The following is a 24384-nucleotide window of genomic DNA, read 5'->3' as shown; positions in this document are numbered from 1 at the left end:
CTACTCATGTGTGTTAGTTAACTGTGTCATCTAAAACACGAATCTTTGACTGGGACCAAAGTGTGTAAGCGTTTCTGTTTATTCCAACTTCAAGACTTCATCAGTGTAACAATTCAACACCTTTTCAAAAGACCTGAGCTCATCAATCCATCAGTCTTACTTGTGTTGGTTTATGGGTAAGGAAATAAATTATATTGATTATATCAAGGGAAGCTGAGTTACTTTTTAACTGTAATCACTATTTACTTCATCTATCCATCCATCCATCTGTCCTGCCCGGACCTCATCCTTCCTGGGGGCACACTAAGATATTCCCAAGACAGCTAAGAGATACAGTCTCTCTATCACCTTCTAGATCTTCCCCAGGGCCTCCTTTCAGTGGGACATACCCCAAGCACCTCACTTAGGATGCCTCACCCATGGGTCGTCCAAATCAGACACCCAAACCATCTCAATGAGGTATAGTGGCTCTGCTCTGAGCTGCTTCTGACTGAGTACGGCTCTTGTAGAAATGTTAATTTGGTTGCTGAATTATAGCTGACAATGGAAATCCTACTCTCGCTACAGCTATAGAAGACTGAATAGTTTGCAGGAATGAGCCAGACACTCCTGATTCTTGATGCACTCCCCACAGGGCAGCATGAGGGACGTGGCTGTATGCCCTTTCTGACACATTCGGCCAACTCTCAAATATCCTTAAGAATGTAAAGAGCTGACTGATGTTTCATGAACTCCAGAACCTGAGGCTTGACTAGCAGTTAGACTCATCTTTCCAGTACTCTATATTCCCTCTTGTGGGTAGAAAGGTCATATGGATCTTTCAGAATGGGTACAGCATAGCCCCAAGGGTTAAGACCAAAGCACCAAGCACTTCCCTTCAAGCCCTAGGCTTGGCTCCAGGGTGGGCACAAGTTACCCTGTTATGGGAAGGGTTACTTGGTCCCTTGCTCCCCTGATCTCACAGTGGGTGTTCTGCTAGTTATTTCTATTTTGTTTCCATCGGTTTGAGAGTTTGAATTTATGTAATTATTGAGACATTTTATAAAACTATATAAAGACATGACTTGTTTTTGTTTTATTTTAAGCACCACTGGACTTAACTGTTCACTACTACTTTTTTATTACTGGATCTTATGGAAACACGTACCGACACATCTAGGTAAAGGAGCGCTCCACATTCTTCGCCCGCCTCCCAGACAGATCAACTCTGGTGAACCCTCCAGGCGGTATCCCATATTACAGGAAAAAGACAAAGTGTCTCCAACACCAAAACTGTAGCCATTTCTCCTGCCGAAACGAGGCATGCCGGGGTCCTCACATGGCTCCAAAGTATATTCTGCAGAAAAAAAATAATTGAATGACGCTGAACACATTACAGCAGGTCAAAAGGTAAAATAACTTTTCTTTACTTCTTACTAAAAAAGCCATAACCAGACACATATATTACACATACTATCTGTAGGAGATATGACATAATTTCTGCATGTAAATACATAAAATGTTAATGTTATTTATAGAATTTTGGAACAAGTGCATGATAATATTTGTGATTACGCAAGCAATATGAAAGAATTAGCTAAGCTAATAACATAAATACTTACAATGAGGCCAAGATCTTGGGCTAATCTTAAATAACAATTTCGGATAAGCCAAAGGATGAATGCATGCATACATTCATGGGCATGAAGTCTCTCCCTCTCACTGGACAAGCCCTTTTAATTAATTCAGTAATTCTTGTGAAACTCTTGAATATGTAGTCTATTAAAATATAATCCTTGCATGACTGTAGGAATGAACAAGAAGGGCACAATTTCTCGATCTGAGTCGACTCCAGCAGGCCCTGAGCTGAACTTGTTGAGTTTGTGTTTAGCAAGGTAGAAACTCAAAGCTATTTTCAGTTGGCTAAGACTGATGATGTGATGTGTTTTTTAGGGTGTTCTGCTGAAAGAGAGTGTGTGTTGAGAATTTTAACACTGCCAAGTCAAATCTCTCATGACACCTCCCATGTGTTACACTCTGAGAGTCAGCTTATGCCATCTGGGTGGCAGTAAAATATCACTCAGTGTAGTCAGGCCACTGCTCCTTTATTCCAGAGTCAGTGAGAGGGTACTGAAAGGACAGTTAGGCACAAGACCCAATCCTTTTTTGTTTTATCTACTTCTGGTTCTGCATGATATCATTGATGTAGGATGTTCCCAATATGATCATTATAGGTACTGTGGGCATAAAAGCCCCACCGAGCTGCTCTTCAAACCTTCTCTTTGCCACTGAGCAACAGCAAATCAGAAGACAGCATGATTGGAGGGTGGCATTAAAGAGAAAAGAGCTAAAACAGCATGTTTCTGACCTCTGATGAGGTTAGGGGCTCCTGTCTTCATCTTGTTCTTTCCCTTTCCTCACATACCATCATTTAATAGTGGATTGCTCTCAAATTAATATTGTGTAGCCATCTGCTTTTTTTCTGTAGTAATTTATAAGATTACAGACGTAGTCCTCAATTCATGGAGTAAGATGTCAGTTTAGATAGTGAAAACTAAAAAAACCCCCATCAGAACAACAACAACAACAACAACAACAACAACAACAACAACAACAGAGTACAGCAAAACTGTTTTTTGTATTATTCATAATATTCTGTGTTTTGTAGCTCGGCACCTTTCGCACTCTTAAGTAATTTAGAGTTGAGCACACCAGTTCGTTGGTTGAGTTATTCACGTGTGGCCCAAGAAGACACATTTTTTAAAAAGTCAATAACAGCAGAAGACACAGCTGAATGTTAAGATGTCAAAAGCTGGCACGAAAAAAATTATCTGTTTATCTACTTGTGGGAAAACAAACAAAAAAGAAACTTTTTCAGCCCCCAAAGTATTCTGGAGGCCAATTTCTAAAACAGTTTTCAAAACCAAAGTTTATAAAAGAAGTTGTTTAAAATTTTGGATACATATATTATTTTGTGGCAATTTTCAGTCTGTTGTTGTAGATGATTATACATGGATTATGCTTCGTCACTGCAGATGTTACTTGACTGAGAGAATTATGTAGGCAGTGGGTGAACACATCCAGGTCAGCCTTGCTTCCTTTTCTATGATTATGACTTGTAGAGATCTGCAAGGTTCAGTTTGAATCCCGTTTTGTTTCTTCTTCAGGAAATCTTTAGAGCTAAGTAAATCGACACTTTGGAGCAAAAGCATATCTGAACTAGCCACTAAATAGTAAGTTGGTTCAGTGGTTTTACAGCAAGGTTGTGAGATATGAAGCCAATGCAACAATGCAACTGCCATAAAACTGCATTTCCTTGAAGGTCACTTGACTCCAAAGACTTCTATTGTAAAATGTTGAATTTTACACCAGACATAAATGCTAAATGCACAGTCTACTAACTGTGGTGTTGGTGTGAAGCGTTCAAAAATAATTAGCGTATAAATAACTAGGCTTTATGTGTGTTTTATCGTCGTTTTTTCTAAGATGTTTGTGCTCTTTGGTTAATCATTTTGTAGGATTTTATTTGTAGATTACTTAGCACTAATTAACTGGATCTTCTCAGCTACTGCTTGTAGTCATGGTAACCATGCCCATCTTTTATATGTAGTCTGTAGTTTAAAGAAGGTTCATTATTCTCAATATTAAACTTGTGGCCAGACAAAGCATGGTACAATGTTTGACATGGGCTGAAGAAGCACATGCAGTCTTTCAAATTAGGTAATTCATTCATAACATATAAAATATCCAGCACTCACACTTAATCTTAAGCTTTAAACTAAAGACGTTTGTGCTTTTGTGGCTGTGAGTATGTCAGAAATTCGATCCTATGAACACTGAATATCCATTTTTATTATTTAGAAGCAGTCTGTGATAAGTTGCCACATAAATGAACTTAATGGCATTTCTTTAGTGACTTTACAACCTGGCATAAGGCTGCAACTTATAATTTACAACATTCATTTTAAGAGGCAGTAATTGTCTTTTCTGGTATAAATGTTGCTCTGCTCACTTCTCTTTAAAGAGAAGCCATAATTTCACAGTGGTGTCTTATGTCTGCATGAATTTCTAGGGTGAACCTGGCAAAAGTCCAGCTTGACTATTTTATTTTATTTTATTTTACTGGCACAATTCACACAGCAAGCTGTTTTGCATTCAGTTATGTTTTATAATCTCAAACATTTCAACATTTGCAACATTACAGCATTGTTCCAGTGAGCAAATTAAGACAAACAGAAACCCCTGAAGTGACTAAACTAAGGGTAAAACTGAATGTAGACTCCCTGGATTAAAATGAAAAACTGCAGTCAGGAAAGTTACCTGAGAAAGTTATGTTGAAGCCCTCATATGAAATGGAAAAGTCAGAGATGAATCGCAACTGGGCTTTGAAGTTGCCATAGAGACCAGCATTGATGTTGCTAGGCAACTCGTTGCCGGTCAGACGAGCCAGAGGTTGCAGGAAACTCCCATTCTCCGTAACCAAGAGGTAGTCATGTTGGTCCTCCAGGTGAAAAGAACTGAACTGAAACTGGACTCCTGTTTGAGACACAAGCACCGACGAGTCAGAAGACAGACAAAGTTTGCTTTATCCTCAGATGGTTCATGCACCTCGACTTATAATATGTATGCGTCATTATACTGGGACAGCAGCATATTCAAACTGTAATCTGTGACGATTTATTTTTGAGATCATTATTTTATTTGACTTTATTTTGGCAACAATTTACTTTTGACATTGCTTTCACCAAATTGCCTCCATATGGCGCCTGAATATTTTATAAGCCACAGAAAACAATGTATGTTTATGGATGTAGCATAGCACCAACTGAACCACTGAGCTTGCTCTACTGTCTCACACTCTGTCTGTCTCTATTAAGGAGTGTGGATCTCTGTGTATGTGTGTCTCTTGCCTTTCCCGTGGCTGACTTCAACAGTCCAGGTACAGTTGAGAGATGAAGGGTAGCTGTCTGGATAGCCGGGACTAAGGATGGTGCCCCAGGGACCTCTAACATCCCCACCACATAGAGCTGGATAGATTGAGAGAGACAGAGTGGGGAGAGAGAGGCAGAGGGAGGGAGATGAGCAGAGACAGGGGATGGAGGCAGAGAGAAGGTTAGCATCAGATTGTTGATAGCTAAAACAGATAATGTTTCCCTGTGGACCTTTAATACCACTTCTATAGTCCGTACACACAAGCATACCCACACGCAAATGCTGCAAGAGGGGCAGAGGAAGACGGAGCAAAGGGGAGAGAGGGAGCATGAGAGAGAGACGGAGAGACATTTTCTCAGAAGTGGGTAGCAAGGTCTGCATGCAGTGTGAGCTCCAAACGTGTGTGCTTTCACACGCTGGGGAATAGGAAAACACTGTTTCACTGTGTATTCCCTTACAACTTTCCTTTAAATGTTGAAGTCATATTCTTCAGATTTATTCCTCCCACTGTTGCACAGACATAAAATAATGACATAAATAATGTAAAATCTGCCACACACTGCACTGGAATGATAAATAATGCATCATTTGTTGTTTTTGTGGTATATTTTAATGTTCTTGAAACAAACCAACGTCTAACAATGATTAGCGACACAGATGACTGTTATTCCTTAAAAAGGTGAATAACACCAGTGACAAAAGCTATATGGGTTTTTTTCTCCTGTTTACAGAAATGGTGAGTTGAACTATATGCCATTTATGCAAATTTGGTGATCTCTTCAATTTGTAGATTGTCTGCCAGGTACGGTGACTGTGACCACAATGCTCTGCATAGTACAAAAAGTGGCATGCTCACCAGCCTGTAGCAGTTGTTGCATAAATATGGGAGGATTCTTGGTAGCCTGTATTCAGACAGGCTTTCTATGGACCTCGACATGCTCACATGCAGGTCCATTTGTGTGTCTGTAGCTTTTATGCACTAAATGATAGTTATTTCTAGCAGAACAGCAAATGCACATCAGCTGTTTTGTTCAGTAACAACCTCCAGCTTCAAGATCCATATGGCTAACTTGATATTGCTGCAGTGATTAACCACAACCTCACAATCATACTGTGTTTCATTGCCTTTTTGCAAAGACAAGTTCAGATGTTCAGACTAGTTTTGCTGAATATTACATACATCAATCATTTGATATAGTTAGAGCTACTACCTAAAAGGCAAGGTTTATTGTTATATAACTAGTGGCCATCTGAACAATAACTGTGTGGAGGAGAAATCTGAAATATATTTGCAAGATTTTGTCGCTTTGCAATTCAGTGTCAGGAAACTGAGACATAAGCCGAAGAAAAACAAGGCTGGAATAATTTTTTATGTTACGTTTCCACAACATTAATGCTGCGTAATAGGTACATTGATTGTGTGCAAGAACTGTAAAATGTCCTTTGTCTGAAATATTTTTTCGGTTGAGTTTTATTCCAAGTGATTCAAGTCAGTGGTATTCGATGCAGTGAAGCAGGACAAATGTTTCCTGGAGACTACTTAAAACATTCAGAATCTCACAGCATGGCCACACTATGACCCGTGCTTGTGCCGAGATGCAGAGTTCAGACCAGGTCCAGAAAAGATTGGAAATGGCCGTAGCTCACTCTATGCATACTAATGCACGCAGACAGTATGTTGCCAGGTGCTCAATTTTTTGTTGCTCCACTTGCTTCATCTTACACTGGCCTGGCCGAACAGTCATTTTCCTTCACAATGCAACTATAAAATGCCGTAAAAAGGAGTAAAAGAAGCAGGCAGATGGTCAATCCTGAAAGTTCTGCTGAAATTTCTGTGAACAGGACATTTTACCAGGAATTGTAGTGTGGAGCAGAAAACCACCAAATCTGACAACTACACCCCAGCTCAAATCTGTACAAACCCTTCCTTTGCTTCCTTTCTTGCTCGCTCTTGCTACAACCGCTACAACATATCAGGAATTGAAAATGTGCTCAAATCACAACAGGGGATCACTAACTTTACACTGAGCCACTGTGGTTTTAACACCAGCACCGAAAACAAGAGGAATGAGAAGTCAGGAGTGAGAATATTTCCAAACTAAACAAACACATAGATTCAAGCATACACTTGCACACATATAGAGCGCTATTAATTATTAACCTTTTCTGCCACAAGTTGTTTATTTTGAAGGCTGGCCTGTGTGAGAATTTTGAAACACCGCATCACATTTTTCTTTTTCCCCATTCACTTCATTCTTTCGCCCTCTGCCTTTTAGATCTGCCTTCAAATGCCTGGACAAATACAGTATGTACTGCAATGCTGCCGAGGTCTGCAATGGTGAATACTTGCATCAAACAAATCTTTCAGCTAATAAGGTTAACGTATTTACAAATAACCTCTGTGACCCCAAAGCCTACCCTTCAGAATTCTCAAAAGGCTTTAAGAAAGTCTTTTCTTTTCTGCTTCTAATGTCGGTATGATATGATTATAACAGTCATGTCAAACGCACTGCTCTCACCGTCAATGCATACAGACATATTTTTCTTGTTTTCTTCAGCAGCCATTTAGAAGAAAGCTGGCTCAAAGGGAAGGGCAGAGGGGCAGTAATGGCTTTTATCAGTAACGCAGGCTCAGAAACTTTACAAAGGTCTTGTGTGAAATAAATTATTTGAACTGTGAATCGTGTAAAACTATTCCAATGGACCCTAAGAATAAAAAGCATGGACCTGGAAATGGGCATAATAGGTCCTATTCAAGTATAAATAGCACATATATGTTCGCTTCAAAAACTAAGCCATTGTGCTCGGCTGGCTGGGGTGATATTACTGTTATGTCTTTCATATTACATTATATACTTACTTGCCCTCATCTCTTCAAATGTAGAGTATGACAAACATTTGGTTTCTTGAAAAGCTTTCAAGGCTGAGTCGGCTGCCTTTGGTGATGTCTTGCTTGAATTTAATGTGCACTAGTTGTCAGTCATCACTCCATCTCATTTCTTACCAACTGCAGAAGCAAATAGTTCGTACACTTGTATGGGCACATATTGTGTAAACACCGTCTAATGGCTTTCAGTCTGCAAATTCCAGGCAGCCTGCTTGATGTTTGTATGCTCAAACTGCCTCCTAGGAGGAAACTGCTGCCAGTCCCAGGAACAGTGCAATTCAAATGTGGTTCACAAGCGAATGAGCCAATAAGCCGAACCAAGCGAGCCAACGCATAACCGATGCAGCAGTGTTGCATCTTTCTCTTCACCCACCCCTCCTGCTCCACCATGATCGGAATACGAGAAAGAGTGAGACAGTCACTGAGAAAGAGGGAGAGAAAGAGACAGGTTTCTCTACTCTCCCTACCTAACCCCACCCCCAACCCCCACCAACCTCATCCCTCCCAATTCATTTGAGAGAGAAGAGAGAGGATGTGACAACCAACACAGGCTCTCGTCAACCTTACCTCAAACATTCCTGTGTTCGTGGTTCACGCAGGAGAGGAGGTGACAGGAGGCACATGGATAAAAGCGCCGCACACACACAAGCGCACACGCACGTACACAGTGCACATGCGTGCGCACACAGACACGAACACGTGCACAGTACTTGCCCACAGATCTCTAATCTTCTCCTCAAATCATCTCCTATCAGCCACAGCAGCCTTCACTGCAAATTGTTCCTGCGTGTGTGTGTGTCTATGTGATCAACCAGTGGTGGGACTCAGCTCCCCAAACAGCGATGGTGGCTCAACTTCTTTCCTTTTACACATACCTCATCCACTTTGTGTCTTTTGTAATGGATAAGGCAGATAATCGGCTTTTGTCTGAAAAATGTTTTGGTCTATAGAAGTGATTATGACTTCGGTGGACTGTCTGATCATTCATGAGCAGTGGATACTTACAATGTAAAATATCCTTACCAGGACAGCAGCAAAGCTGACCTTGTGCTGCATTGTGAATGTGCTACCACAGAGCAGACTGCACATATTGTCCAGTGTCTATATAACACTATGTCCAGCATTAAGACAAATGCTTCCCTTTTATTTAATGAACCTTATTATTGAATTGGATGTAAAATATAGTGCTGTTATAATAATAATGCACAATAAACCAAGGCAAATCATTTTATCCTGTGAGTGTATCTAGCAGGGAATAGCTGCCCATTTCTACATAAGATACCAATACCATCTATGCCAAATAAAAGGAAACCACCTTATTTTTCTGAGTGACCAGAGAATCAGCTTTCACTCTAATGGAGAAGAACATTTAACATACTTGCATGAGGTGTAACATTTTCCACAGTACACTCTGTTCTTTTGAAATATTTACCGTCACATGTAGGTAAGGGGTGGCTCCACCAGTGGTTCTTCTCGCACACTAGCGGCTCCTCATGACTGAGTCTATAACCAGAGTCACAACCAAACGACACCGTGGAGCCGATGGAAAAATCCTGTCCGTACCGAATACCGTTGACAGGGATGCCGGGGTCCAGACACGAGTAGCTGTCCACTGTGACGCCTGACAAAAAGAGTCATTTTGTTTGATTCAAAAATCATTTGAACATTACATGTTACATTAGATAAACAAAAATACAAAAATATGCAGTGCGAGGTAGACGGTTTGTTATTTGATTATCATCATGGTAGTCCTGGTGACAGCCACTGAGGTGAGAACCACAATAGAAGTGGTTTTGTTTACCTTCTCAAGTGTTTACATACCATCTGCTGTCAAATTGAACATACACTTCAGATAAAAATGAAGATGGAGTTTGAAGATACTGGCGGTCTACGCCATTAGTACTGAGTAAATGGAAGAAAAACAAGGGGGTGGATGGGTGGGTGGTTTGGGGTCTTCTTGCTTTTAACTCAACAGAGTTTAAAGTATATCTATCTTCTGTACAAACAATTAATGCTTTCATTTTTTGTTGAAAAATTCAGTTCAGGTGCCTGGGCACCTTACTTTGGAGATTTTCTGGTCACGCCCAACTGGGAGGAGACCCTGGGGTAGACTCTGAACCCAGTGGAGAGACTGCACATATCTCATCTGGCCTGGGAACACTTTGGAGTCCTCCAGGAGGAACTGGGGGAGCCTGTGGCTTGAATACCCTGCTCATGCTAGTGCCAGCAACACCTAAATTCAATTTCTTTGTGGTCTAATATCTCATATGCATTACAGCCGGTGTGAACCAAACAGAGGATGATGTCTAATTTTTAGTAGTGTGATGTTGTGAGATCATGGAGACCTAGTATGAATGTGGTCAGAAGCATACTTTTAAGAATTTGTCTCCAAAAATACACAATATAAAATATATTTAACAAAGTATCTTCATATGAATGGATCAGTTTTAAATGCACGTGTATTTTTCATTTTTTTGTGTAAAATTCGCAGCTATAAATGCATATGCACATGTGCACATACTATATGTGCATAGATATATACAGTGGGGCAAAAAAGTATTTAGTCAGCCACCGATTGTGCAAGTTCCCCCACTTAAAATGATGACAGAGGTCAGTAATTTGCACCAGAGGTACACTTCAACTGTGAGAGACAGAATGTGAAAAAAAAAATCCATGAATTCACATGGTAGGATTTGTAAAGAATTTATTCGTAAATCAGGGTGGAAAATAAGTATTTGGTCAATAACAAAAATACAACTCAATACTTTGTAACATAACCTTTGTTGGCAATAACAGAGGTCAAACGTTTACTATAGGTCTTTACCAGGTTTGCACACACAGTAGCTGGTATTTTGGCCCATTCCTCCATGCAGATCTTCTCAAGAGCAGTGATGTTTTGGGGCTGTCGCCGAGCAACACGGACTTTCAACTCCCGCCACAGATTTTCTATGGGGTTGAGGTCTGGAGACTGGCTAGGCCACTCCAGGACTTTCAAATGCTTCTTACGGAGCCACTCCTTTGTTGCCCGGGCGGTGTGTTTTGGATCATTGTCATGTTGGAAGACCCAGCCTCGTTTCATCTTCAAAGTTCTCACTGATGGAAGGAGGTTTTGGCTCAAAATCTCACGATACTTGGCCCCATTCATTCTGTCCTTAACACGGATCAGTCGTCCTGTCCCCTTGGCAGAAAAACAGCCCCATAGCATGATGTTTCCACCCCCATGCTTCACAGTAGGTATGGTGTTCTTGGGATGCAACTCAGTATTCTTCTTCCTCCAAACACGACGAGTTGAGTTTATACCAAAAAGTTCTACTTTGGTTTCATCTGACCACATGACATTCTCCCAATCCTCTGCTGTATCATCCATGTGCTCTCTGGCAAACTTCAGACGGGCCTGGACATGCACTGGCTTCAGCAGCGGAACACGTCTGGCACTGCGGGATTTGATTCCCTGCCGTTGTAGTGTGTTACTGATGGTGACCTTTGTTACTTTGGTCCCAGCTCTCTGCAGGTCATTCACCAGGTCCCCCCGTGTGGTTCTGGGATCTTTGCTCACCGTTCTCATGATCATTTTGACCCCACGGGATGAGATCTTGCATGGAGCCCCAGATCGAGGGAGATTATCAGTGGTCTTGTATGTCTTCCATTTTCTGATGATTGCTCCCACAGTTGATTTTTTCACACCAAGCTGCTTGCCTATTGTAGATTCACTCTTCCCAGTCTGGTGCAGGTCTACAATTCTTTTCCTGGTGTCCTTCGAAAGCTCTTTGGTCTTGGCCATGGCGGAGTTTGGAGTCTGACTGGTTGAGGCTGTGGACAGGTGTCTTTTATACAGATGATGAGGTCAAACAGGTGCCATTCATACAGGTAACGAGTGGGGGACAGAAAAGCTTCTTACAGAAGACGTTACAGGTCTGTGAGAGCCAGGGATTTTCCTTGTTTGAGGTGACCAAATACTTATTTTCCATTCTGATTTACGAATATATTCTTTACAAATCCTACCATGTGAATTCATGGATTTTTTTTTCACATTCTGTCTCTCACAGTTGAAGTGTACCTCTGGTGCCAATTACTGACCTCTGTCATCATTTTAAGTGGGGGAACTTGCACAATCGGTGGCTGACTAAATACTTTTTTGCCCCACTGTAGTGTATGCATCTAACTTACTTTCATAGAGTATTCTGAAGCCAGCATTTGACCGGCTGTTATCAGTGGTAAACAGCAGATAAAGAAAGTTGCTGCTGCTGAAAAGGAACTGGGGGACTTGGGTGCCATTGAAGGAGCCAACCAGAGGAGACAGGAGGTTTGGACCATCATGGATCTCCAAGAAGTCATAACCCAGTTCTGTCTGGAACCTGTGAAGATAAAATGTCAGGACATTATATTATAGCTGATTGTGATTTAAAAACACTGATGAGATAATGAAAAGTTCTTTAAAGGTTTCACATCATTTACAGGTTTTGGAGCCAATTTTTTCACCATAAATACACTTTACGATTCGTAAACAACAGTCTATGTCTCGTCTCTACCAGCAGTTCACAGGCCAGAGAAGACATCATTTGAACAAAAATATTGCCTGCCTTCCTAGTCAAAAGACAGCTTTATCAAAAATTTACAGCCTAGAGAATTATGAGTCATGTGATATTGTAGGCGAATCTCCATAAACTTTAAATCTTGTAAATCTTCATTGTTGCTTGTTCAAAGCTCTTTCTAATATTCAGAATCAAAGAGTTACTGTATGACACCCACCTGTCAAATGTGATTTTGATGGCACGTCCAGGTTCTGCTTCAATCACCCACTCACAGTTAAGGGAGTCTTTGTAATAACCAGGCCACCCAGGAGATAATATCACTCCACTTGGAGCCGAATAGTGGCCTCCACATGGGGCTGTGAGGGGAGAATAAAGAGGCAAGTGAGAGAAGAAGTACAGGACACCCAATGTGTCCAAGAACAAATTAATATATAACAAAAGAAATTACAATACTGTGCAAAAGATTTGAGTCTCTGCTCACTTGCAGTAATACACTGAAACATGTAAATGATAGAAGTCCAGTTTATAAGGCAAAAACAGAGTGTGTACAATTCTAATAAACTAGAAAGTTAATATTTGATCATCTTCATTCATCAGCCTGAACGGACTTAGTCAAGCTTTATTGTAATTTCTTACAGTGGTCATTTAGAAGTAGACATTCAACCCCACACTGCTTGAATAATGTTGAGGTCCAGGCTCTGGGGAGACCAATACATGACTGATACTAAAATGTAGCCCTAAACCACGACAGAGCCTCCACTGTGGGCGTGACACTTTCATCTGACCTCCTCTGTATATATTGATGCGTCATTCAAGTCCTGTTTTTTTTAGGTCTTTATTGGATTTTATTTCCTATTTCTTGAGGACATGACTTTAAATCATCTAATGTAGATCATTTTTAGTCACTTCAGTTTTTGTCCTCCACTTGTCCAGTTTCTTCATTTTTTTTACGGACAGACTGTGCACCATGCTATGCCAAGTTTTTAGCTAATAGTGCTTTTTGAATCATCTCGCTGATGTCAAAATGCTATTTTATGCTGGTCAGTTGTGTTGTCTTTAAATTTTTTTTAAAGATTCAATTAATAAATGATGGGTGAGTTGCACAATACTGTATATTTAGTCAAGTTTAGCAAATCAGGCCCACCTGCTACTAATAAGTAGGTATTTTTATATTTATATTTACATTTTAATCGTTTTTCTTTTTTACATTGGAGTTGTGCAAAAGCATAACTTCAATTTTACTGTTTCTTTTGAAGACAGTGGACTTCTGTGGACTTCATAATCTTGGGTCAAAAGGAAACACGATTTCCACACTTCTTTTTTCTTTTAGCTGCAAAAAAGTTCTATTATGTTCACCAGCTGGACACTAACACTGTTGGCTTTTGGCTGACAGCAAGCTGAAAAATGAAAAATCTGCTAAAATATTTATTACAAATGAGGGAAAGAGAACAGAACAGTTTTTTGCATATAAGTTAACTTGTCAGTGCGATTAACATTTTCCACACTAGACACGGGCATTTGATGCTTTGGCCAAATAGCATATACATAGCATACTGTAGGTTTAAGTACCATTTAAAGACTCCAAAAAACATGCAACAGATTCAGATTCTTGCCCTTGACAGAGATTCTGATGAAGCAACCCACAGCTTTGAATATTCAATAAAAATAAAGATAAATTGTGTGCTCAGAAATATGTCTACAGTACATGATGCAAGGCTAACATAAAATATTCATATTATGTAAATATACACGAACACTTAAAAGGAACATGAACAATCACTCAACAGTTATTACAATGTAGTATTAGCCTAGAGCCATTCTGCTGCACTCTTTTTTTCCAAGTTTATTTAAACTTTAACTAAGTGTCTCAAGTCAATTTGTTCTAGTCTGTACCTCCTGAATACAAGTAAGTGGATTTTCTATCCAAGTGGTTATAGACACACATTAGATACAATGGATCTTGGGACTTTAAATGACCTGGAGCATAATTAACATAACCCTTCTTTGTACTATCAAAGGCTCTGTCACCAATAGCTGTGTTGAAAATATCTTGAGCTAATTATATTTACCACTGGAGCAATTTCAAAAGCACTTGTGCTCTAGCGAACATCTCTTCATTCCGTTTGAGATTCGCAGGTCAAATTCGCATTTTACTTTTCTGTGCTCAACAACTTTTACATAAGCTGTTGATTACACTCTGAACTTATGCGACATTACTTTAAGGCAATAATATAATCGAATAATATAAATAACTTCAGGCAAAGTGCTGCGCCGCGACTTTACTTGACATTTAAAGAAGTCACAGTTCTGTTTAACACATTCACATAGTGTCCAGTGTCTTTACTTTCACTTTTAGTTGCCGGTCATCTCCGCTGCACTCGTTCCACACAGAGAGGATTTTAAATTGCCAAGTACTACTACAGACAGAATATTGGTAAGCTATTAGCTATGTGTGTGGCAGCAGTTTATTAACAGTTATTTCCCTGGGTGTTTAAGTTAACTGGCCACCTCCATATTTTTCCTTCTGTTGAACTGACAGGATATAATTTCTACCTCCACAGAGTTTTTACAGCATTAATGATGAGATCTTGGATAGCATATTGTTCCCTAGTTAATAGTTTAAGCAGCGATCCAGCCAATATTTACCTTCACATTTAGGAATAGGCCCACTCCACATGACTTTTCCTCTTTCTAACTGACAGGAGATGGTCTCAGTTCCTTGGGTTTTGATAAAACCGTCCTCACAAACCACAGAGATGGAGCTGCCAAGCTGGAAGCTATCTCCAAAGCGGCGAGCGTTGATGGGAATGCCAGGGTCTGGGCACTCATTATGGCCAAATGCTGTGGTAAAAACGTTACAAGGAGACACAGATATGATGAGGGAAATATTGGAGACTAGCGCTTCACATAGAGAGACAGACACACACACGAGAAATGTTATTAAAGAATATGAGACCTATACTTTACAGCCATTCACAGGCTGTTTTGCTCATCATTTTGATGAAATATTTCAGAAGTGATGATACAGATCTATATGCTGCTACTTGAAGTCTTCTGCTGTTCGGTCCTTGCCAGCAAAATATCTAAAAAATCTCTTGTCTGTTTTATGCTCCCGTCATGTTGTTTGCACATATGATCAGTGCTCATAATACAGTATGTTTGCTTGATGCTTTGTATGCATCTGCTCCTGATAAAAGGCAAAGTCCAGCCAATGAATGCTCATGTTTTGCCAGTTGAAGCAGTTTGGTGTTTTTAGTTGATAAAGAATTAAAGATGCAGTCATAGAAAAAAAAATAAAGTCATATACACAAAATGATGTGAGATGATATCGCAGATAGAGTGTGAGAAAACTCGTGGACAGAACACTTTGGCAGATATGTTTGCCGTCAAACCCAGTCTGATGCAAAGATCAATATCAATTTCCATTTCTGTTGCCCGGGATCCAGACGTGTTTTGCCTAAATTAGCTCAAAGACTGCAAGCGGGGGCAAGATCTTTTTTGGTGTACATGCTGTATCCTGATGTCTTATAAGCTAGTCAACAACGCATCACATAGATTTTGATCAGCTCCAAAGATTTGCACAGATGACAACAATGTAAGGGAGACGGAGCTTCTAAGTGCGGGTAAAATTCTAATGTCTATTCTAATGCAGGTTAAAGAGTCACGATATGATGTTTAAAAAAAGACCATTTATGAATTTTTGGAAGATTAATTTTTTTTCCACTTTTGACGGAAATAGGCTAACTGTTTCCTCTTGTTTCAAGTCTTTCAAGCCTAAATACATCCTGGACCTCTCTATGTACTGGACGCACAGAGATGAAAATGGTATCTATCTTGTCATCTGAGTCTACGTTTGACAACAAAAAAGCAAAAAATTGGCCAAAAATGTTCCTTTAAAGCTTCTCTTGCCTTTGCTACTCCTCTATTCTTAGCTGCTATAATAATCACAGGACCTCTCTTCTATAACCCGTTGTCTTCAGCACTACTGAAACTTCTAGTTGGGAGTGAATTAAAAGAGCTTTATCTAAATCAAACTGAAATATTTATTACATGGTTTTCAACATCTTGGTTAGAAGTTATGCCAAGTTTTACACGGAGCTCTTTTCAGATGTCTTGAGCCACCCCTCATTTATGTTGCTAGGAAAATAGGGAATATGTACAGCGATTTACTGAAAAGTGCAAACATACATCCAAATGAAGCATATAAAGCAAAACCACACTTGTTTGTACAATCCTAATGGGCCTGGAAGTCAAAATTTGGTATGATCACCAACATAAGTCTGCAAAATAGTTATCTAGGCTTCTTGAAGGACATTCAAGGCTCTTCTTTGGATGTTGGCTGCTTTTTGTTCTGTTCTCTATCAAGATGATGCCACAATGCTTCAACAATTTTTAGGTCAGGTCTCTGGGGAGGCTGATCCATGACTGATAGAGTTCCACTGTCTGTTTTTTCCAGGTATTGTTTTACTGCATTGGGATTGCATTTGGGATCACTGTCATGGTGAAAAATGAAGCCGTTTCAGGTGTTCAGATCATTTCCAGATGGTACTGCATGGTAATGGTGCTTTTCTGCATTCATAATACCATCCCCAACATCACTGGATGAAATGAAGCCCCAAACCATGAGGTTTGCGTTACGTCGGTTCATCATTTGAGTTAGTGCTTTTTTATGCTTGAATTATTTATCGGTCAGTCTCGAGTAACTTTCCTCTGATAATGGCCAAGTACAAGGATGGGAGTGAAAATGAATGAAAGAAACACAGCCTATTGTCCAAAGGAAAACCTTGAAAGACCTTCAGAAAGCCTGGAGAACTAATGCTCAAGATCACTTTAAAAGATCACTTTACAAGAAAGTCTGACTCCTTGGAAGCAAAATATAATGAAATGAGTGGTGGCTCAAGAGTTCTGCAGAGTACTGTGTAAAGTGCAATCATATATATATATAACACTATATTGCTTCAAAATTAACAGTGCCTTTATTTCCGTGTTTTTGGGGTTTGATCTTTGCAAATTGAAAAAAAATATGACTATAAATTAAATTTCAGATTTCAAGCTTAACTTGGATTTCGTTCATGTAAAGCATTTTATGATAATTCGATTTTTAGCAGAGAAAACAAAGTTGCTCATTTGCCTAGATTTAGGCCAAAGAAAGAGGATGGAATACATACTACTGTATGTGATATTAAATCCTCTTCCTGACATAGAGTGATCAGCCTGAAACTCCAGCCTCAGTGTGTTGGTATTAGACGTCAGATGGGAGGGACTCTCAGCTCCAGAGAACCTCCCAATGACGGCGGCATCATTTGTCTCGCCATCTTTCACTGTTAGGGAATCATAAGGTGCCTCAAGGTCAAAGTCATTAAATGCCAAGTGTATTCTGGAGCCTGGATCTGATTGGATGAGCCAAACACAGTTCATGTTGTTCCCATAGCCTTCTGGGTAATCCGGTGAGAGGACGGTTCCTGAGGGAGCAGTGAAGTTGGACATGCAGGGAACTGTGGGAGGAAGAGAATTACAAAATCACAGACAGTAACAGACAGAGAGACAGACAATTTTCAGAAAGCATATGAGGGAGGGGAAAGGCATACAGGGAGAGAAATTTTCTGTTAAATATTCATCTCCACAGCATCATCGGTCATCATGCGCCCCAGGCCATAATAAACTCTGTACTGTCGCCTCAGTGACAGGTCACACTGAAATTTATCAACATCACAGCAGTGCACATGCCACATTTTTTTAGTTCAATCCAATGCTGTCATATACCTGAAAATCAATTACAAATAATTCTAACACTTACATATGCATATAGGGATATTTGCAGACCACTGATTGTTGTCTTGGCAGGAGATCGTTTTTTCTCCAATCAGCTCAAACCCAAACTGGCATTCAAATCTCAGGATTCCTCCATTTGAAAAGTTGTCACCTTCTCTTATTCCATAGAGAGGAGTTCCAGGGTCTCCACAACTCTCTTTGTCTATTTCTGGAATGACACAGATTCAAAGGAAGACATTAACAGCAGCATGGTCCCCAAAGACAGCTATAAACACTCCATGTTGACAGGAATCCTAACCTAAACCATTAAGATCATATGCTATATACTTCAGTCACTGTGAAAAAACAACCCATAAAAAGATAACATGAAAAATGTCAAAAAATCCAGCTGCCAAGTAGATGAAACATAAAGTAATTTGATCATTCAGCATGAAAAGAAGTAGTACATACCAAAGGAAAACGGAAGAAAGAGCTGGGACTGACATAAAGTGCTCACTACATACAGCCCAGCAATAGAAAACAACTTTACGGAGACAAGTTGTGAGTATTGCAGTCACAGAGGTTGCCAAACTTGGTCAAAGTGTTGGGAAAATTTGGTGAAACTAGCTACTTGTTTACAATCATTACTTGATTCTTATTTGCATTATTTACATATCACTTTTGTAATACTTCTATCATCATTTGTTTTTTACAAGATCTTGCCTGTAACCCATGACTGTACAATTTGACAGCAGTAGAGCAGCGGTCCCCAACCCCTGGGCCACGGACCAGCACTGATCCGTGAGTTGTTTGGTACTGGGCTGTGAGAGGTGAGGCTAGGGTGTGAAATTTATGGTTTTCGGGGTTTTATCGTTATTTTTAAATCGTTTTTATTGTTAACTCAGTTTCCCTGGATCTTTTCCCATGTGCTATGAATAAATCATCTTTTTTTGGCACCGGTACTGGTTTTATTTTGTTGTATTTATCCGTGACACCTTAAAGGCCGGTCCGTGAAAATATTGTCGGACATAAACCGGTCCGTGGCACAAAAAAGGTTAGGGACCGCTGCAGTAGAGGACACCTTGGGTCATGTGGACGGTACTTTTGAAGTAGTTTTTGGTGTTATGAAGAAACTCAAGGGTGACAAGGCACTGTAAACTTTAGACCTTATATCTGCAACTCAGCTTTACACCTGTTACTTCAGTTTTGTCACTTTAGCTAAATTATAAGTTAACTGTTTTTGACAGCCAGCACACCGAGTGGTTCTTCCCAGAGTCTGGCCTTAACAACATTTGTGCAACCATGCAGTGCTATCAGTCTCAAATCCTCCGTGGTTATCCTACTGTGTTGTGCAACACTATGTCATGCTACAAGAGCTCATCATCCATTTTGAACAGAAACACACTGTCAACTGAATCTAGTCCTACTTGAAGGTGATTGGCTCTTGTTTCGCTGAGTCAGGCGAATTTCTGAAATGCGTCTGCTTCTCAGTTCATGTAGCCTGGAGCAAATTTTGTATCCCTCTCTTTCTGTTTCCTCCTTCCCCTGAGTTTGCAAGTATTCATGACACATCTTTTTTTTTTTAACATTGACTCTGACCATAAGGTTGGACAGATCCTTCTTCTGATTCTACATAAAGGCTCCACTGTGTCTCCATAACTCTTTATAATATGTTGTATACGGGATATCAGGAAACATACTTTCTATTTTCCCAGCCTTCCTCTCCTTTAATCCCCTGCTCTGCTTTCCTGTTTTCAGCATTATTTACAGGAGTGGCCCATGGCACGAAGCAAAGGTGTGTGTGTCTTTTTGAGTGTGTGCACGTTTCTGAGTGTTTCACTGTTGCTGCGAATGTGTGTCTCGGTGTGCGTGCTTGTGATGTATTGCATTAATTTCCATCATGACATCGTCTTTATGAGACCCACAGACTCAACCAATCACAGCCTGCCTAACACACTTGCTTGCACGTGAACACACACACACACAGATGCAAAGACACATAGCAAAGGAATTGAGAACAAATTACTTTGGAGAGAAAGCGGCACGCTGTCGGAACATTCCTGTATTGCTACTGCTTTTCTTCCTCACATGCACACACACACACACACGCACACAGTACAGTACATGCATGCAACACACAGAGACTTAAACAAACCCAATCACCCATATGCAGTCAGTGTCTTCCTTTGCATCATACACACTGATACATCCACACACACGCACACACACACACACACACACACACACACACACACACACACACACACACACACACACACACACATATATAATCCTATTGTGTTTGTAACAACAAGGCTGACAGATTCACAAAGGGGATTAGACTCCTCAAAGAGTATCTAAGAGTGTGAGTGAATATGTAACTTCTACATTATGTCTGGATTGCACATTTAGCTAAATTCCAATTCACACCATATTGTCCACAAGAATACATACCCTGATGAGGTACAACAATAAAACCAGTGGCAAAAAAGAGTGAATAACACAGATCAAACCTTTCGTCCAAGCATTTACTGTAGGTTGATGTTAACTGTACAAGTAACTCCCATCTAAACACATGCCTGCAGAGCGCAAAACACCATAAAAAAGATCCATAGGTGTTACTCAGGCTCTGTAAGAACACGAGACCCATCCCTAGAGGTCCTGTATCCATGACCTTGTGGCTCAGAGTCATTTTGGTGTGACAAGTATGACCTACACAGTATTAAGCAGGTGGTTTCCATCTTCTTTGGTAAATACAGGCACGTACAGACACACAGGCACACATTAAAGGGTAGTGTGCAAAATACACTTCCTATTCCAAATCTGAAAGAATAAGGTAATAGATTTTGGAAGGGATAATGAGACTGAGGGAAAAACTTTATTGGCTGTTTCTCTTTTGTGACAACTGTAAAATGTGCTTTAAGGCTTTGTTGCTAATGGTGAATGAATGCGTAATGTATCATATGCATAATCTAATCTCTGCTATATGCTGCAAACTGTTTCTTTCGACTGGAGGCTGTCGCTGTTCTGCTATAACAGAGGTCACAAAATAAGAGCATTAAACCCATTAAACCACAACAAATAATAATCTAAGGCAGCTTTTATAGCAACGGAAAAGAGAGGTATTGAATGGAAAGTCTATTAGTACTCTCAAACAGGCTTGCAATGTGAAGAAGAAATGAGAAATTCAGCCCGTCTAATTAGCGTGTACTTGTCTGATTCTGTGACCTAAAGGGAGTGGCTCAAAATTGACTTGTTCACACTGTGGACATCAGCGAGGATGCTCTGTTGAATAAAAATGATCTCATTTATTACACTCAAAATACTGACATTCTTTTCTGCCTCTCTCAGGTTCCAAACCAGGCCACCGAGGAGCTTTTGAGGATTGATTTGATGGGAGATGTGTATAAGAAAGACATCAATTTTCTGTTCTCATTAAAACACACAATCTATGTCAGCGCTTCTTACACAACGAGCACAAAATGTTTCCTATTCAATTGTGTAACTTTCAAATACCAGCAAATCTCACTAAATTGGACTTCAGGATGACAAATAACTGGGGTGCATTCTTTGATCTTAACACATTATGGTGCAGAAATGTATCACTTCAGCCCGCTGTAAAAACGCCTCGGCAACCCACCCACATCCTGCCTCATGACCTTGTAATGATCATCAGTGAGCTTCAGAAAGACTCCTGCAATCATCTATGTAGAAAAAAAAATACAGACCACTGAACAAGACACATGTTGAACAATATACAGAGGCATTTTTGTCAATAATACTTTAGAGATGTTTGGTTACTTCTCTCCATCTAAATCATCCTAAAAGAACAAATCTGAACAACAAAATAATAAATAAATAATAATAAAATAAAAGTGAACGCGCAACAGCCGTCAAGTACACAGTATCAAATCAAACCAGAAGTGCAAACCAAGGCTGCCGAGTGTATAAAGCACCGTTTTCTAAATCTCGCTTCTGTCTAAAGTAAAAGCAAAGAGCTTAATGAGCTCTAAAAACCATCTGGAGCTCCTCCTCAATCAGTTACTTCATGACCAGCGAGGGCCAAAATTACATCTTGTAAGTAAACATTGCGAAATCAGTCTGTGTCTGTTTATTCTAACTTAGCATTTAGAGAATCCTGTGGACTGGGAAACTGACATCTGAAACCACCATCGAGCAAAACAACTCTTCACTCATTGCGCCTGCTCAGTTACCCAATGCCATGCCTAATTTAAAATATATATAATTTATTAAGTCTTAATGTGAGAAACAATTAAATGCCTTGTAAATTTGGATGGAATGATCAGCATATGTAGCATTTCAATGCCACTGCCTGGACTGAAGATTACATGAGTCAATAATTCATGAATAGAAAATGAAATACGCCTTACAGAGTCGTGATTAGGTAAGTCCTGCCCTTCACGAGTTACCTCGGGAACGCATACGCTTACAAAAAAAGAAAAAAAGTAAAAAATGCATCTAGCTTTGACTCACTACTCCAATACTCAGCTTACTGACTGTAAAATTGAACCACGTTTCTGGCTATGTTGCAAATAAATATTTCATGAATTTGTATTTTATGGTCCCTCTGCCGCTCTCAATGAATGCTGTTTCATCCGGTATGATCAAGAGGGTCCTTCTCAATACCTGAACTATGTACAGTGGAATTGAAATACCACAGGCTCTGCAAGATCCAGTGTAGCTTTTGTTATTCTTAGAAATACTGTGTCCACCAGTAAACAATATCCATAAGATAATTCGGTTTATCTGTCAGGCATTGTTGCAAAGTCCCTCCCTCTTTCTCACTCTCCATTTAGAATAACTGCGCAATCTGATTAGTCCATAAACAATTCTCATGCATCTATCCAGGTTGCACAGAAAAAAAACCCAGACTGCTCCAAGCTGAAGAGAAAAAGATGAAGAGGACTGGACAAATGATAGACAAAGCATGGCAGGGCTAACACAGGAAATGTATTATAGATAAAGGTAAAGAGTAGTGTATTAGACAAACCTGCTGTCACACTTAAAAATGCATGGAAGCACAAAGACAGACAGAGATGAATTCATCACTGACAGCCATACATTGCTTTCTCTCTGTCTCTCTGAGCACACACATACATTAAGGATCCGACGAATCAAGGGTCATTGTGCCATAAAAATCCACCTTGACATCCTTCCCTCCAATAAAGCACATCACATATTAAAAACCATAAAGAGCAGATGAAAAAGCTAAAATAAAAACCTCAAAAGTAACAGCTGACATTATGGCTCGGTGATGGGATCATGTTTAAGGCAGAATAGAGCAGAAAAACAGCAGCCTGTACAAAGTTAAGTATGGGAATATCAGCGTTGATGTTTTTAGTCTTTCCTGTGCAGTATTAGCAGATAAGCTAATAGCGCACTGCGATAAACCTGGCAACACCTAACTACAGTAGAGGAAAAAACAAAACATTTGTCATGAGATTAACACCATTTTACCCTTTTTTCAGCTGGCCACGAAGCAGGCACTCGATGTTTATGCTGCACTTCTCAAGTCTGCTAGATCGGCATTATATAACACAGGATGATGGGATAATGCGAGAATGATGCATTTAAAAAAGCTGGAGCTGGGGGGGATGACTCATCGCTGGAAACTAATTCTCAAAATCACCATTCAGATGTGTTTGTATGAAAAATGATTCAAATATTTGCACTTTTTGTTCTTTTAAGGTCACCATACGTTAAAAAAACCCCATACACACAGATTTCTGTACTGTGTTTATGGACACATACTATATGACAAAACTGGCAATACAGATTACTTGCTCAAAATTAATACAAAGTCCAAATCAGAGTTTTTCCTGGCTCAGAATTCATTGTTAGAAGTGAATACTGGTAATTACAAAGGCATAACACACCTGGTAATCAATTTAATAGTCACATTCCTTATCAAAACACTCATTTAGTGAGTTGAAGGCAAGTGAGATCCAATACCTTTTTTCAAATGGTAAGAATCAGCGAGTACTCCAAAGCGGACCAGAGGGTATCCTCTGTGTGGAGTGTTGACTGCTGCATCAATCCAATTGGCAGCTGGTGGGTTTAAATTATAGAAAGCAATGCTGGTACTCTCAAATCTCACTCAGTACTTAAAAGCTCAAAACTAAGATGAAGTGGTGGTGATGCTTGAATGGTGAAGCCCCTCTGCAGTCATACACAGAACCTTTGCAGCCAAAGCCGGTCGGAGCGGGCACGCTCCGTTTTGCGTAACTATTTTTAAATCCCGGTAGCACTGCAACCACATAAGCTAGTGCAATTTTTTTTTTT

The 24384-nt window shown here is 39.9% G+C and overlaps 1 protein-coding gene across 6 annotated transcripts in view; it reads right to left on the bottom strand.

The window, feature by feature from the left end:
- csmd3b (CUB and Sushi multiple domains 3b) overlaps positions 1 to 24384 on the bottom strand; it is a 382687-nt gene that overhangs the window by 78052 nt on the left and 280251 nt on the right. For all 6 annotated transcript variants that reach the window (XM_085147502.1, XM_085147500.1, XM_085147498.1 and 3 more), the window contains 9 exons: positions 18128 to 18310; positions 17499 to 17825; positions 14977 to 15171; positions 12548 to 12686; positions 11966 to 12153; positions 9231 to 9419; positions 4890 to 5006; positions 4300 to 4515; positions 1148 to 1336 (listed from right to left, as the gene is read on the bottom strand). In XM_085147502.1, coding sequence (XP_085003628.1) covers positions 1148 to 1336; positions 4300 to 4515; positions 4890 to 5006; positions 9231 to 9419; positions 11966 to 12153; positions 12548 to 12686; positions 14977 to 15171; positions 17499 to 17825; positions 18128 to 18310 — 1743 coding nt within the window. The remainder of the gene's footprint in view (positions 1 to 1147; positions 1337 to 4299; positions 4516 to 4889; positions 5007 to 9230; positions 9420 to 11965; positions 12154 to 12547; positions 12687 to 14976; positions 15172 to 17498; positions 17826 to 18127; positions 18311 to 24384) is intronic.

The sequence above is a fragment of the Neolamprologus multifasciatus genome, chromosome 22 (genome assembly GCF_963576455.1).
Source record: "Neolamprologus multifasciatus chromosome 22, fNeoMul1.2, whole genome shotgun sequence".
NCBI lineage: Eukaryota > Metazoa > Chordata > Actinopteri > Cichliformes > Cichlidae > Neolamprologus > Neolamprologus multifasciatus.
Note: the sequence above shows the minus strand (reverse complement) of the source record. Positions and strands in the feature narration are given on the sequence as shown.